This window comes from Adiantum capillus-veneris, chromosome 18 (assembly GCF_014529385.1).
Source record: "Adiantum capillus-veneris isolate H3 chromosome 18, ASM1452938v2, whole genome shotgun sequence".
Classification (NCBI taxonomy): Eukaryota; Viridiplantae; Streptophyta; class Polypodiopsida; order Polypodiales; family Pteridaceae; genus Adiantum; species Adiantum capillus-veneris.
In genome coordinates, this window is record NC_140948.1 from 49,253,162 (window position 1) to 49,269,401 (window position 16,240).

General features: G+C 42.1%; 1 protein-coding gene across 1 annotated transcript; it reads right to left on the minus strand.

The window, feature by feature from the left end:
* Positions 1–506: 506 nt before the first annotated feature.
* Positions 507–6,550, minus strand: LOC147435630 (uncharacterized). The gene is made up of 2 exons (XM_086488011.1): positions 4,555–6,550; positions 507–718 (listed from the first exon to the last, which is right to left on the minus strand). The coding sequence occupies exons 1-2, from the start codon at positions 5,219–5,221 to the stop codon at positions 711–713; spliced, it is 675 nt and encodes a 224-aa protein (XP_086344137.1). The 5' UTR covers positions 5,222–6,550; the 3' UTR covers positions 507–710.
* Positions 6,551–16,240: the final 9,690 nt, after the last annotated feature.

Here is a 16,240-nt window from a genome sequence, read left to right on the forward strand (position 1 = left end):
ATGCTGGCTAGTTTTCCTGATTTATTCATTACTTCATATGAAGAGATCAGGGGTGGGTTCAAGGGAAAAGAGATGCATATAGAGCTGAAAGAAGGTGCTAAGCTAGTGCGGCAAAGGCTAAGAAGGATGGGTCAAGAGCAAATGGAATCCTTGCGAGAAGAGGTGGACAAGTTGTTGAAGGCAGGGTTTGCTACAAACGGGAGCGTAGTGGCCCTGCAAAACATACAACTAGCACATAATCGACAATAAATCTAGCAAATCCACGTACATGCACAATCGTGTACGCAAAGAATCCATAGCAAATCTGGCATGAGATAGATATAGAGGGAGATGGATAAATGCGAGAGCTCGTGAGTGCGTGCAGGTGCACCTCCTAGAGTGGAGTGCTACGTTGGCATGACGAGAGAGAAGAGAGGAAGGAGAAAAATGACATAGGCTCTGGGTGCCATCTCCCCCCGTGAAAAAGTTAGCATGTCCCTCTTGCACGTATTTAATTTATAGAAAAGTTCATGCTCAAAAATGAGTTACATCCAATTCACACTTGGGCATAAAATAGTCCTGGCTCATAAAGAGCTCAATGTAACAATTCATAGCTGTCTACATCTCAACTTATTACTAAACCATAAATACTAAGGCTTGCCACAGAAAATCCAATGGTGGCAGTTTTATTCCGGATAACTGCTATCGCTTTATTGTCCAGCATGTGCCAATCACTGATCTGCTCACACAACACCCAACAAGTGATCATATTCCACAATTCAAATCAACATTGCAATGCTTCATCAGAATATCAAATATTTCACAAATATATCATCAAAATATCAATTCCGTTACATACCCCGGGGTTGAAAGACAATTGTCCTCAATTGTTACCAAAACCAAACTAGCGACAGTGGTGGCCAGCCACTGGTAGAGTGGTCTAGTAATTTGGTGTTGCCTAGATTGGCGGATCTACACCAATGGTTGTGCCGCCTAAATCGGCGGATCTGCACTAATGCTGCTTAAATCGACGGATTTGCATTTTGAATTCGTGTTGCCTAAATCGGCGAATCTACACTAGTGCTGCCTAAATCGGCGGATCTGCACTTTTAAAATTCGTGTTGCCTAAATCGGCGAATCTACACTAGAAGAGAGGCACTGCCTAAATCGGCGAATCTGTGTCTCTAGGTGTGTGGTATTCAAGTATCAAGTGATGGTAGTGCGGACTTAGCGATTGTTCAGAAATCCATTGACACTCTTCCAAAGAATGGTTTTTGTATTTTACCAAATATCTTCTATACTGGTTTCCTCTGCGGGTAGTGGTCATGTCATGATCTAAAATTATTTCGGGAGTCAGAATTTCTTCATCGTCCTCAATGAAGGGGGGGTCAGCTGTGGTAGGGGTGTCGGGAAAATGTCCCTTGTGTGGTCTCAACAAACTGACATGGAAGGAGTTGTGCATTTTCCAATGTGAGGGAATGCCCAAGCGGAACGCATTTTCATTTATTTTATGAAGAATTTTGAATGGGCCATAAAATCTAGGGGCCAATTTCACTTTAGGATGTTTTTCTACACTTTTTAAGCGTCGTTTTTCTATTCTAAGCCAAACAAGGTCGTTTTCTTTAAAAGGTGCAGGTCTTCGTTTCTTATTGGCTTGTGCAGTGTATTGTTCTTGTGCTCGTTTAATGCAAGCTGTGGCTTCTTGTAAAATGTTTGTGTGATCTCTGGTTAAAGTGTCAGCCGCAGGGACATCAATGCTAATAGTGGAGACGGGGACAGGGAGTTTCTTTCCATAGACAATTTCAAAAGGTGCACGGTTTGTGGATGAGTGGGGTGTGTTATTGTAAGAAAATTGAAGCATAGGGAGGTGTTGGTCCCAGTTTGCAGTATTTTCAGTGGTATAAGATCGAAGAAGATCCATAATAGTACTGTTTGTGGCTTCTGTTTGACCATTACTTTCAGGGTGAAATGCAGATGTGAAATCCATTTTAGAGCCAAAGTTTTTGGCTAGGGCGACCCAAAAATGATTGCAAAAGCGTCCATCACGGTCGGAGAGAATGACCTTGGGGAAGCCGTGATAAGGGAAGATGGTTTGGAGGAAAAGCTTTGCAGCCTGTGGTGCAGACAATGTATTTTTGCAGGGTACAAAGTATGCTTGTTTGCTAAAACGGTCAACTATGGCCCATATCATGTCATTGTGTGAGGATGTGGTAGGGAGTCCTGTGATGAAATCCATGGAGATTTGTTCCCAAGGGCCAACAGGGATGGGGAGAGGCATTAATAGACCATAAGACTTACCATGATGACGTTTAACTCTTTGACATATCAAACATTCTGAAACAAATTTTGTGATATCGTGCTTCATTCCATGCCAAAAAAAAAGATCTTGACATGCAGTGAGTGTGGATTGAATTCCTCGGTGACCCATATATGGTGGTGCATGCATTTCAATCATTGCTAGTTCCTTGAAGGGTGTTGTGATGCATAGCTTTTGCTGAAAATAGAGATAACCATTTTCCACTGTGTAGTGTTCATAGGGAAGACCATTGTTGTGAGTTATTTCAAACCAAGCACGTGCAAAATGTGGATCGTGAGCATATGTGTTAGGCATAGAATGAAAAGATTGCACATCACTCACAGAAATGTGATTCAAAGAAACATGCTTGATTTTATCAAAGACACATGAGCGAGTAACAGAGAGTACATTTACTTCAGGTTCTCTACTTAATGCGTCTGCTACTACATTCGCTTTGCCTGGTTGGTATTGTATCATAGGATGGAAATTTTGAATGAAACCGGCCCATTGGATATGACGGTCAGAAATGGTGGATTGAGTCAAAAGATGTTTAATGTCTTGTTGGTCAGTTTTGATTAGAGCTTCGGAGCCCATAAGATAGTGTTTCCACATGTCTAGAGCATGGACTACTGCTAGCAATTCTTTATCGTATGTGCTGTATTTGGTTTCTGATGGTTTGAGTTTTCGACTTTTGTAGGCAAGTGGGTGATCATTTTGCATTAAGACTGCGCCTATGCCTGAGCCACTCGCATCTGTAATGACTACAAAGAAGGGTTGTGTGAAGTCGGGTAACTGTACGATGGGGGCATGTGTAAGGAGATATTTGAGAGTGTCAAATGATTTTTGTTGTGTGGGACCCCAATTGAATGGTACTTTTTGACGAAGTAAAGTGGTCATCAGTGACGCAATGTGTGAGAAGTTTTTGACAAATTTTTGATAATAGCCTGCTAAACCTAAAAAGGATTTTATGTCATGCACGGATTTGGGGGTAGGCCATGTTTTAATAGTGTCAATCTTTTGAGGGTCAACATATATTCCTTTTTATGAGACTATGTGGCCTAAATAGTCAATGTGTGTTTGAAAGAATATACTTTTGTCGGGATTTGCAAACAACTGGTGGTCACGCAATAACTCAAAAACAATATGCAGGTGATTTTTGTGTTCATGCTAATCACGAATAAAAATCAAAATGTCATCAAAGAACACAATAACAAAGTCTTGATAATCAAGAAATATTTTGTTCATCATCCTAGCAAATGTGGCAGGTGCATTTGTGAGACCAAACGGTACAATAAACACATAATGACCAGACTAGGTACGAAAGGCAGTTTTAAAAATATCATTAGGGTGCATACGGATCTGATGGTATCCTGATTTCAAGTCAATTTTGCTAAACAATTTGGCTCCTCGTAAGCGATCTAGGAGATCGTCTATATGTGGGATGGGATAGCGGTTTTTGACAGTAACCTTATTTAATGCACTGTAGTCTATGCACATGCGAAAAGTTTTGTTTTTCTTTTGGACTAGGAGAACTGGTGCACCAAAAGGGGATGCACTAGGACGGATGAGGCCCTTATCTAGGAGTTCGGTGATTTGTTTTTGGATTTCTTGTTGGTGCAAGGGACTGTGTCTATATGGTGCTCTGTGTGGAGGTTGTGAGCCTGGAAAAATTTCAGTTTTATGATCTAATTCACCACGAGAGGGTGGGAGGTGAGGGGGGTAATCATCCACAATGCAATCATTATACTGTGAGAGGAAATCATTATGTGTGTGAGAGAGAGAGGATTGTGTGTGCTCCACTTCAGTAACAAATATCATGTATGCTTTGTCATCCTTTCGTAGTGCACGTTTTGCTTGTGTGTGTGATATCAAGGGAAACATAGCAAGTGATGCATCAGCAGAAAGTGAAATAGATTTTCCATTAAAGGTGAAATTCATGGTGTGTGTGCGATAGTCAATGTGTGGGTTATGTTGGTGTCGAAAAGGCATGCCCAATATGATATCAGTGGATTGCAATGGTGCAATTAAAAAATCACGCTGTTCTGTGTAATCACCAATGGTAATTGTGAGAGATTTAATTTCACGTGTGCCAATATACCTAGTTCCTTGAAAAGCACATTTAACTTTGTATGCTGATGGTGTGGTGGTTAAATTCAATTTTCGTACCAATTTTTCAGAAATAAAATCATGTGAACTGCCATCATCGTGTAAAATAGACACGCTTGAATCTTGAATTTTTCCTGTTTGACGGAGCAAGGCATGAATTGAAATTGGCTTACCTGGTAGGTGAGGTGGTGTTCCCGCTGTCCAATCAGCCATGTCATCGTCTCGGGGTTCTGATTCATCTTCGATGTTGTGTATACGAGATGTGGGTTGGCGAGGTCCGGGTGGACGATTGTTGGTGCAGTTGGCTTCAACATGGCCATATTGGCGGCATTTGAAGCACCGAACACCATTATGATGTGCAGGGGGATTGGGATGTGTGTTTGAAATTTGAGGTGCAGTGTGTGTGGGTGGAGTGGCGGAGTTGTGTTGTGGGCGATCAATGTTTTGGTGACTACGGGGAAAGAGGGGTGGACGGTTTTGTGTGTAATTATTTGTGCGAGGGTTTGAAGTACACCTGTTGAAATTATTACCATTGCGATTGCGGTTGCGATTGTTGTTACCCCATTGATTGGGAGGTTGAAAATTAGGACGATTGGGGTTACGCGTGTTGCGCACTTCATGGACGATAGAGTTGATTTCTTTCTCAGCATCGTAGGCCAAGGATATAGCTTCATAAAGAGACGCTGGTTTAAGGGAATTGAGTTTTGATTGTATAGCAGTGGGAAGACCGTCTTCATATTTGCGTTGGAGAGACTCTGCAGGCACTTCTTCTACCATACGGAGGAGTAGAAGACGTTCCCAGAAGCGGTCAGTGTAACGAGAAATGGTGTCTTCTTGCATCCAAGAGAATTTGGCCCAAGCACGACAAGCATCAAGACCAAACTGAGGGGGTAGAAAAGAGTTTTTGACCCGCTATTGAAAACTGTCCCAAGTTGATGGTCGTTCTGCCGTTTTGCGAAGCACGCTCCACCAAAGTGAAGCTTGACCAGAAAGGTGATTAGTAGCACATTTAATTTTATCTTTTTCATTAAAAGATTCGCCAGCAAAATAATCGTCGAATTGAGTTAACCAAGACAGCACCGTTTTACCAATTTTGCGACCATCAAACTTGAAAAATGTGAAAGATTTTTGACTTATCTTTGCCTCTTTGCTGGATTTTTGAGCTTCGAACGCAGCCTTCAAAATTTTGATCATACGTTCATCTTCGTTGTCGTCTTCACGTGCCCGTTTCTGATCATTTTCGGCGAGGCGTTGATTCGCAATGTCTAATTCCTGTTGCATTAAGAATACTTGTTGCTCCAAGGTCGGTGCCGGTAGAGGTGAATCACTGGTCCAGTCGGAGGGGGCACTGGCACCGTTTGTCTCCATGATGATGGGAAAAGTTGATAATTACGTTGATTTGTTTCAAATCCCTAGCCGGAGTAGACGGTTTGCGGCGAATAAATTCGACTAACCTGATTCCATGCTGTTGAATAGAGTAAAAGAGTTCATAAGCCCAACGCCAGGTAGTGCGAAGCTCCCGATGGTGCAGAGCAGTTACGAGGTTTTTGACGTAGAAGCGATGGAAACGAGTAGGTTGCTGATGATGTAGCGGTGCGCAATCAACGTGTCGTTGGTTGTGAATGCGACATAGCAGAGGAGGCATATAATTGAAGAAGGGCGACGAGAATTATCACCTTGTCTGATAGGTTCGACAAGCTCGGTCTATGCGAAAAATGGTGCTAGCTGTCTTGCGGCTTATTTTGCAAAACAGATCGACATGTCCCAAGTGTATCTGCTTGGGTAGAGAGATGCGGTCCGTACCATCGACATGTCGAAGATGATGACGATGTGTGTGTGTGTGTGTATTCTTGCTTAGAGATGGTGAAGAGAACAAAAACTCTCTGTGTGTGATGGGTTGCCTATTGTTTTCCACAAAAAAAAAATGAATGGGTGTGTGTATAATCCCTTCTTGCACGTAGCCGAGAAAAAGAAGGGTGAGATGAAGCTTTGTTTTGCTCTTTCTGTTTTTGTTTTTGTTTTTTTGTTTTTTATAGAGCAGCTTAGCCACAGTATAGTGAAGGAAGTTAGTGACGGGTTCTTTTTGTTCCCTCAAAGCAAGGAAAGGAAAGGGGTTAAAAATATAAGCACTAAAATAGAAAGGTAAAGCAATGGTGGTTATAAAAAACAGAAAGAAAAGTATGGCTGGAGAAAGAGCCGCTGCTGGTGGAAAAGAAAGAAGAATTAACGACGATCGTTTGAGAGTTGGAGTAAAGTGTGAGGAGGACAGAGCCATGTGTCCGATGTGTGGTCGAGAGAAAAGCTGGGCGAAAGCGTGCTTGTGCAAGAGTGGTGGACGAAGTCCGAGTGATTCATGCAGCATGCGGCCTACTTTGAGCTTCTTGGTGCTGCTCTTGGGGTGTTTGGCAACAGGCGCATCAAGTGTTGGCGAGCTTGCAAAAGTGTGGGCATCGACAGTCGATTAGAGAGAGAGGGAGTTGTTGAACGGGTGCGGTAGGGGGGGAGAGAGAGAGAGAGAGACGCTGCACTTCTACATTCTTTTTTTTTTTTCGTTTGTTTGGTAAAGCCCATGCTATTCTCTCGCTCACGTGTCTACGTACAATTGCTGTGGTTGTTCATAAACATGCAGACATATCGAAACCAGATGCTAAGGTGTCCCCTTTTTTTTTAATGGAAGGTGAGAAATTGAAGACACAGACTCGTAGCTTACCCTTTTCGAAATGGGTTTCTTATGCTCCTTCTCTTGAGCCCTAAAAGAAATAAATTATTTTACTTAACTTCTCCCTGTCAAGCCAATTTATCTTACCCCAAGTAGGTACAGGCAAACTGAAACGTTCTCTTCTTCTCATACAAAGAGCACTAACTAAATGCATAGAAGAAAAAAAATTAAATAGTTAAAATAAAAATACACTTAGCTTTGATTAAGAAAAAATCATCATGGCCATGATTGTTGCACTATGGGGAACGTAATCTTTGCTCTGATACCACTGCTACAAACGGGAGCGTAGCGGCCCTGCAAATCATACAGCTAGCACATAATCGACGATAAATCTAGCAAATCCACGTACTTGCACAATCGTGTACGCAAAGAATCCATAGCGAATCTGGCATGAGATAGATATAGAGGGAGATGGATAAATGAGAGAGCTCGTGAGTGCGTGCAGGCGCACCTCCTAGAGTGGAGTGCTACGCTGGCACGACGAGAGAGAAGAGAGGAAGGAGAAAAATGACACAGGCTCTGGGTGCAATCTCCCCCCGTGAAAAAGTCAGCATGTCCCTCTTGCACGTATTTAATTTATAGAAAAGTTCATGCTCAAAAATGAGTTACATCCAATTCACACTTGGGCATAAAATAGTCCTGGCTCATAAAGAGCTCAATGTAACAATTCATAGCTGTCTACATCTCAACTTATAACTAAACCATAAATACTAAGGCTTGCCACAGAAAATCCAATGGTGGCAGTTTTATTCCGGATAACTGCTATCGCTTTATTGTCCAGCATGTGCCAATCATTGATCTGCTCACACAACACCCAACAAGTGATCATATTCCACAATTCAGATCAACATTGCAATGCTTCATCAGAATATCAAATATTTCACAAATATATAATCAAAATATCAATTCTGTTACAGGGTTCATAGTCCCTGTGGAGACCACAGAATGGGTGAGTCCAGTTGTAGTCAATCCAAAGAAGGATGGGAAGTGGAGAATTTGTGTAGATTTTAAACCCTTAAACGTAGCCACTAAGAAGAACCCATATCCTCTTCCATTCATCGATTAGATCTTGGATTCAGTGGCAGGTTATGAGAGGTACAGTGTGTGTGATGGTTTTTCAGGCTATTTTCAATTGAAGATTGCTCTTAAAGACTGCACAAAGACCACTTTTATTACGCCATGGGGCTGCTATTGCTACACAGTATTGCCATTTGGGTTGTCAAATGGACCTTCCTTCTATCAAGAGAGAGCAAATTGGGTGTTGGAACCATTCATTGGTAGTTGTGTTAAAGCTTTTATGGATGACTTCTGTGTTTATAGCAGTAGGGTTGAACACCATGAGAAGTTGCAGATGGTATTGGCTCGATATGATGAATGTGGAGGACAACTTAATCCAAAGAAATGTCATCTAGCACAACCAACGGTGAAACTATTGGGCCATACGGTGTCAGAAAATGGCATTGAGGCTGATCCAGACAAGGTGAAGTCTATTATTCTTCTCCCATCACCTACGAGTACTAAGCAATTGGCAACCTTTATACACAAAGTGAAGTACATGGCACGTTTATTCCATTGTCTTCGCAGCTTCTTTATCCATTACAGCAAGTGGCAAAGCATGATCCATTGCAATGGGATGACAAGTGTGAAGAAGTGTTTCAAGAGGTGTTAGGGGGGTTGTCAGCCATGCAGGCTCCTGATTGGGAGAAAGTGTTTTATGTAAATCCATCAGTAGGGGATGATGCCATTGGAGCCATGCTATTGCAAAAGGGGAAGGGCAGCCATTATATGAGGTAGGTGTATTGTGCAAGTCGAGTGAAGTTGGTAGCAAAGAGAAAGTTCTCGGAAGTAGAGCTAGTGATGGCTAGTGTAATATTTGCTTGTCGACGATTTCGTCATTACTTGCTGCCACGACCTTTTGTTTTCTTGACGAGTTATGCCTTTTTGCCATAGTTAATTAATGGCACTAACATGTCAAATGTGGTGAAGAAATGGGTAATTGAGCTGCAAGAGTTTGAGTTCTCTTTTCTAGTGGAAGATAGTACAAGGGCTACCCTAGCTGATTTGTTGACCTACAAGGAGAATCCCCTTATTGTTAAGGAAGAGGTGGTGAGAAAGGTAGTTGAAGAAGTGCCACAGATCAGCAATGCACATGTGTTGTTCTTTGATGGTTCATACAGAAAGAGCCATGATGCAGCTTCAGGGGGTATAGCACTTTATGATCCAGAGGGGAAGCTAGTATGTAAGAGAGGGTTCAAATTGGATGCTCATAAAACAATGAGGTTGAATATGCTACTCTGGAAGCCGGATTACACATTTGTTTGAGGCATGGGCTTCGAAGGTTGAGCATAAAAGGTGATGCCTTGTTAGTGGTGAAGCAAGTGCTGGGTGTGTGGAAGAGCAAGAACGGCTCATTGAAGGAAATGTGTTTCAGAATTAAAGGCCTGTTAAAAAAGTTTGAAGCATGGAGCATCAGACACATTGAACGTGCTCTAAATGGGGAGGCACATGAAGCGGCTCAAGGCATGATTGGGGAGCTATTTGTGTTGAGGACCAACTTACCTCTTTACCACGGTCGGAAAAGTTTGGCTCAAGAAGAGGAGTTTTTGCTAACAGGAATCATTCCAAAGGAGATTCAGAAGTCTAAGAAGTATGTGATAGCGGGAAAAAGAGCAGTGCAATCGGGTGGCCTCTGTACTCATGCACACTCCACAAACCACGCCTCATGCAAACAAGCAAAGAACAAAACAAAGGGGGCACCACCCTAAATTAAGAGGTTTAGGGACCTCACACATAGTGCACATAGGCAAGTGAGACTTCTGGCATTATGATGGCATCAAAACATATGGCAAAACACATAGAAACGAAGCTTAGGGACCTTATGTAGCATATATATACACAAGACATCAGCTTAACAATACAACGACATTTGATCATACATAACAAGGATATAGAGAAGCAAGCCAAGGATGGCATAATCCCTTGTCAAAAACAATCAACCCAGCAAGTAGATATGATCCTACTAGCAACACATCAATACCTTAGAGAATGATGGCAAGGATGGTGGCCATGGAGCATGAGAGAAGACTCCTTATTTAGGTTTTAGGGCTAGTAATGTAGCATACTAGAGGGAGAGAGAGTAGAGCTCCATCCATAGCTCCTCGTTGTGAGCAATGTTGTCATAGCTTCGTTGCTTGGTGAAGTGGGTGAAGTGTTGGTTTTGAGTGAGAGAAGGCCTCCTTATATAGGTTTCTGAGAGGGTTTAGGATTAGGGATAAACATGCTTAAATCCGCTGATTGGGGTTACTTTTTGCTTAGGGTGGTCAACAGATTGAGGTCACCTGATATGTCACCATCAAGATATTCTCTAGAGTGATGTGAGAGGGGAGGGTAAATGCTGATTTTTCTGATTGTGACACATGGGGATAAGGCCTTGACCAGCATTTAAGAGCAGGTAAGGTGGCTGTTGAAACTGGAGGTTCTGCACATGTCAGGGGGGGACTTGCGGGGGGGAGGTGGCAGCTGGGTCCTCCTGAATATCAAATTCTCAAAAATCCCTCAACCATGGCTTCTTTTGACATGTGTTCTTTGAAAAAATCAGCATGTCTCTTTTCAACTCAAAAGTCTTTATCCCTGTTGACTCACCTTTACCATAAGATTTTCCCTTTTTCTCCTCCTGTAACTGCATTGTTGATGCCCAATCACTGCTTCTAGTAACAGTGAACTGTTACCTACCAAATACTCATGGTGCAGTAAAAAATATTTACCATGGATAAAAAAAGTTACTGTAGCTAAAAAGTGATTTGTATTTACCATGTAGGTGAAAAATATTTAATGTAGGTAAAAAATATTTACTGTGGTAAAAAATATTTACTGTCGGTAAAAAAGTGAAAACGGAGTATGCTGTGCTGTGAGTCCACACGAACATCCTCATATAAATTTCACTAGAAATTCACACCTAGAATGGGCTATTCTGTAAGATATAGGTTGTAGGCATGCATAAGAGCTCGTTCCCACGTATCTTCTGTCCATGACACTTTTTACTCTTTGGTGCTTGTGAAGTAGATTTTTCTTCTCTTTCGAGATCCCTTGGACTAGAGTATCCTCATCTCCCCAACAACTGACTGTGCCTTTATTGCATCTTCAGAAGGGGTCGTAAAAACCATGCATCATATAGCCCTCCCCCTTAAGCTAGAGGTATTTGATGCCTCTAGCTGTAGGTTGTGCTACAATAGGGTTCTCTTGAATACTTACCCACCTGGTACCAATTGAATTTTCCATGTTACTGCTTTCTTGGCTGATGCACCCTGTTTAGTCCTTTCTGATGAATAATTGTATCCATCCATGACTAACAACTGGTCTCCTAGACCCTTGAAAGCCATACCCCATTCATTGTCAATATCCGCTTTCACTGGTAGCATTCTCTTTTTTTCTTCTCTTTTTTTCCTTTTTTTTCTTTTAAACGGCTATGTACATGATTGTTACCTTAGTTGGAGCTCGAATATGATGAGCTCTCCTCTGAACCATCCTTAGCATTGATTTCACCAGCATATGGCTGTGAAAGACGACATTGGTAGGCCTTCAATCGCCAACCATTTACCGGGGTCTGATGTACCTTACCATCTAGGTCACCTAGTTGGTAACTACCATTTGAGAACCTCTGTATCACTACAAAAGGGCCTTCCCACTTAAGCAAGAACTTACCATCCTTCCTGCGATCAAAGCGATTGTCGTATCTGAGCACTAAAGAACCTTCCTTGATACCTTTCTTGACAAGGTTGCGATTGAACTTCTTTCGTTTCTTCTCTGCCTGGGTTGCATAGTACTTCACTGCCGACTCTCGATCTAGCCCTAACCTCTCCAAATCGATGATTCTTCCTTCCACCTGCTTCTCTTGACTATCCTCTTGATGTGCTTTTAGAACTCGGAGGCTCGCTAGCTCCACTTCTATAGGCAATAGTGCCTCTTGCCCGTAAACCAAGTGAAAAGGTGTATACCCCAAGGATGTTTTAAAGGATGTTCTGTAGGCCCAAAGTGCTGCATCTAGGTGTTTGTCCCATGCCTTCGGATGTAAATGCACTTGCTTAGTGATGATTTTACCTATAAGACCATTTACCTTTTCCACAAGACCATTGCATTGAGGGTAGTATGGTGTAGAGTGCCTGCACTTGATTTTTAACTTGCTCATCAATTGCCCGACTAAATCAGCTCGAAATCCCGGTCCCCTATCCGAGAGAATCTCCAAAGGTGTGCCAAAACGGCAACAAAGGCATTCAAAAATGAAATCACTCACGTCCTTGGCTGTGATGCGCTTTGTGGGATGAGCTTCTGCCCATCTGGTCATGTACTCCACCCCCATAATGATGTATTCCTTCCCTGATTGAGTGCAAGGTAGTGGCCCTATTGCATCTATCCCCCATTTTTCAAATGGCCCATAGGTTTTGATTGGATGCTGATTTTCATGGGTAAGACGCCTTGGTCCAGCTTTTTGGCAAACCTCACATGTGTGGCACCAATGTTGTACATCTCGATGGAGGCTTGGCCACGTGAACCCTGCTTGTAAAATCTTTCTGCTAGTAATCTCTTGTGCAAAGTGGCCACCACACACACCTTCATGACAACTAAACAAAATATCCTTTATCTCTTGGGATGCAGGAACTCTCCTTAAGACAACATCTTTCCCTCTACAATACAAGTCCTCATTCACTAAGCTATAGCTGGTAGCCTTTTTTGCCAACCACCTACGTTCACTTTTACTCATACCAGAGGGTGCTTCACAATGCTCAAGAAAGTAAAGTAAATCATGCAGCTCCTCCTTTCCTTGGTATAAAGGACTTTTCACAAGGATAGCACCTACTATGAGAGTTTGTAGTTCTTCACTTGCTAAGGCACCTGCTTCTCGATTTTGATCTCTAGGTACAAAGTGCACTCGAACTTCTTTAAAACCCTTCAACAAGGCCTTTGCTTCCCTCATCTTAACAGACAATTTGTCATTTTTACAGGCCCATACACCAACCATTTGCTTAACAATCAACATGGAGTCACCAAAAACATTTAGCTTTGTGATGCCCTGAGAAAGACAACATTGCAACCCTAAAACAAGGGCATGGTACTCAGCCTCATTGTTAGAATGAACCTCTTTTAGATGAAACCCTTTTGCAAAGATCTTCTCCTTCTCTGGACCTAATATTACTATGCCTGCTGATGCCTTGTCTTTGGTCCTCTTGTAAGCCCCATCAAAATATAGACTGTGTGCTCCCAGTAGAACTTCAGGCTCCGGGATAGGCGGTACCTTACTAGGTGCCTCTTTCTTGGCCTTCTCATAACACCTTTGTGTGAGGACATCTGCCAAACAAGCACGGGTGGAATCCTCTACTTGTAGTGTGTAGTCAAACTCTTGAAGCTGCACCACCCACTTTGCTATTCTTTGAGACAATTCCATGTGTTGTAGGGCATATGGAAAAACCTCCTCAGTTGTGATCACCACAAATTGTCTTGGAAGTAAGTAAGCCCGAAACTTCTCCATTGCAAACTTAAGAGCTAGCACCAATTGCTCAGTTGCGCTGAAACCCTTTTCAACAGCTGTCATCACTCTACTAGAGAAGTAGACTAGTCTCATGAGAGATGTCTTTGGGTCTTTTTGCATCAAGACAGCTCCTAGAGCTTTTGGACCTACACTAGGATTTACATAGAATAATTCGCCCCATGTGGGTTGTAGGACGACAGGCAATGAGCTCAAAATGGTTTTAACTTCTTGAAAGCACCTTTCACCCTCCTCACTCGATGTCAATGTAGTGTGTTTAGTGAGCTGCTGCAAAGGATAGATTGCCCGAGAAAGGAGATGTATGAATCGTCCCATGTAGCGGACCTTTTGAATGAAGGAGACTAGTTGCTTCACGTTTGAAGGAGTAGGTAAAGCTAACAATGTCTTTACCTTTTCAGGGTCAGCCTCAATACCATCTTGAGACACAACATGGCCTAGTAGAGTGACCTTGCTCTCACCTATGTGGCACTTGTCTTTATTCAATTGCCCACCCAATTGGGCCAGACGGGTGAAACCTTCATCAACCTTGGACAGATGTACTTCCCTAGAGCTGTAAATGCAAAAATCATCATTGAAGACTCGTATGGACTTACCAAAGTAAGGTTGAAACACCAAGTTCATAAACCTCTGGAAAGTAGCTGGGGCATTAGTTAAACCAAAAGGCATAACTCTATAAGCAAAACACCCCCAAGGTGTTATGAAGGTAGTCTTTCTTTGGTCTTCATCTGCAATTCTGATTTGGAAGTAGCCTGAGTACCCATCACACACTGTGTACCTTTCATGACCAGCCACTTCATTACTATAACTCTTCTCAAATGAACCTAAGCTTTTCCATACTCAAGAAGAAATTTAACTGAGATGGCCGGTATTTGTTCCTCCATTCAGCTCATTACTATAGCACTCTTCTCAAATGAACCTAAGTAATGAGTCACGGAAGAGTGCTATAGTAATGAGTCGATGGCCCGTGAGATGGCCGGTATTTGTTCCTCCATGGGAGCTTTTCCCTTTCCGTTCACCTTACTCGTTCCTGCCTCATGGTCGTGGGCTCCACCAAAGCGAGTCCTCTTAACCGGGGCCATTTTAAACTCACCAATTTAAATAATTAACTTAGAGAAAAGAGCTAATGTCCGCAAGTGTCATAACAAGCCAAATGATAAATTAGCAACATCAAACAATGCCTGCTACATGAGTGGTTTAGATTTTTCCATATAGCAATCATTATGGATGACACATAATCCTATGGGAACCGGCTCTAAAGATAATTACTCGGCTTACATGATTAAGAATAATAAGATTTCACTAATGGAATTACCAGAGAGTTGAATTAAGCACTATTAATCTCTTTCCTAGCAATTAGAGGGTGCAGAATCACCGCATGCATAGGTGTGAGAAAAACCACCTCTTAGAGACTTAATGATAGATTAATCTTACCTTAATAATATCTTAATGCATAACAGAGATGAATCTAAATCAGCTACAATATTAATGCGTGATTCTCATCAATCTACACAATTACCAGCTTACCGATTAATTTCTATGTTACCTAGAGAGAGAAAATTCTAATAATCGTGCACTAATCATTAATTAAGAGTGATGAATGGCTGATAATTCAGGTATGGGATGATGATTACATAATAGAATATGGTTAAGGAGAATTTAGAGAGTAATTATAGAGAATTACGACTAGGAATAAGCATAATAGACGAGAAATTTAGATGGTAGAGAAAGGAATTTACAGATAGCATTAATTAAACTGTGGTTACCGTGATTAAGGGCTGATAATCTTCTCAATTTTCTGATCTAATCGAGCTTCTTGAGGCGAGAATTCGACAGCACCTCCCTCCTTGCTTCTCCTTCAAAAGGTGTGTGTACCGGCAGCACCTTCCCAGAGTATGTGTAGGTGTGTGTGTGTGTGCACTGTGTGTGTGTGTGTGTGCAGGCCTTTAAATAGGCTCCTACAGGCTTATAATCGATTTGTGCTGCTATAAGCATCTGAGTGAGCACTTAGTCCTTGCATGTCAAGTCTAGTTGCTTACCCACCAAGTGTCCAGTTGGTTTAGTTAACTGGTTCTCACACTTAGTTGCAAGCTTGGAAACTTCCCAAAGACTCCCACAAGGCACGAGGGCGCCCCCTAGCTACTAAAGCTAGTCTGGAGTGGCCTGGAACCTGTTCCCACACAGCCCTGGGCCCCCGGTGCCTCCCCGGCCAATTTTGGGAAAAATTGATTTTAGGCTAAAACGGGTCATACGAGTCGGATTTTGATGCCGTAAATTGCTATACGGAGCTCTAACTAAGACGTATTGACCCCAGTACCTGCCATATTTAGTAGCCTCTGGGGTCCGAAAATGCATTTTTTTCAAATTCGGGGTACGGGTGTAGTTTTTCGAGACGATCAAAACTGGACGGGTCGGGTGACCAAAAACTTGCTATTTTTGGAATTTTTTTAACAAAAATTATTTTAATTCACATTTCGAAGCTTTAAAACATTCTAAACATCATGGCACTGACAGAATTCAAAAAACTGCTAAAAATAGTAACTTTTTCTATTATGATCATTTCGAGGTACAATGGTGCTCTTTTTGATCGGGGTCAGAGACC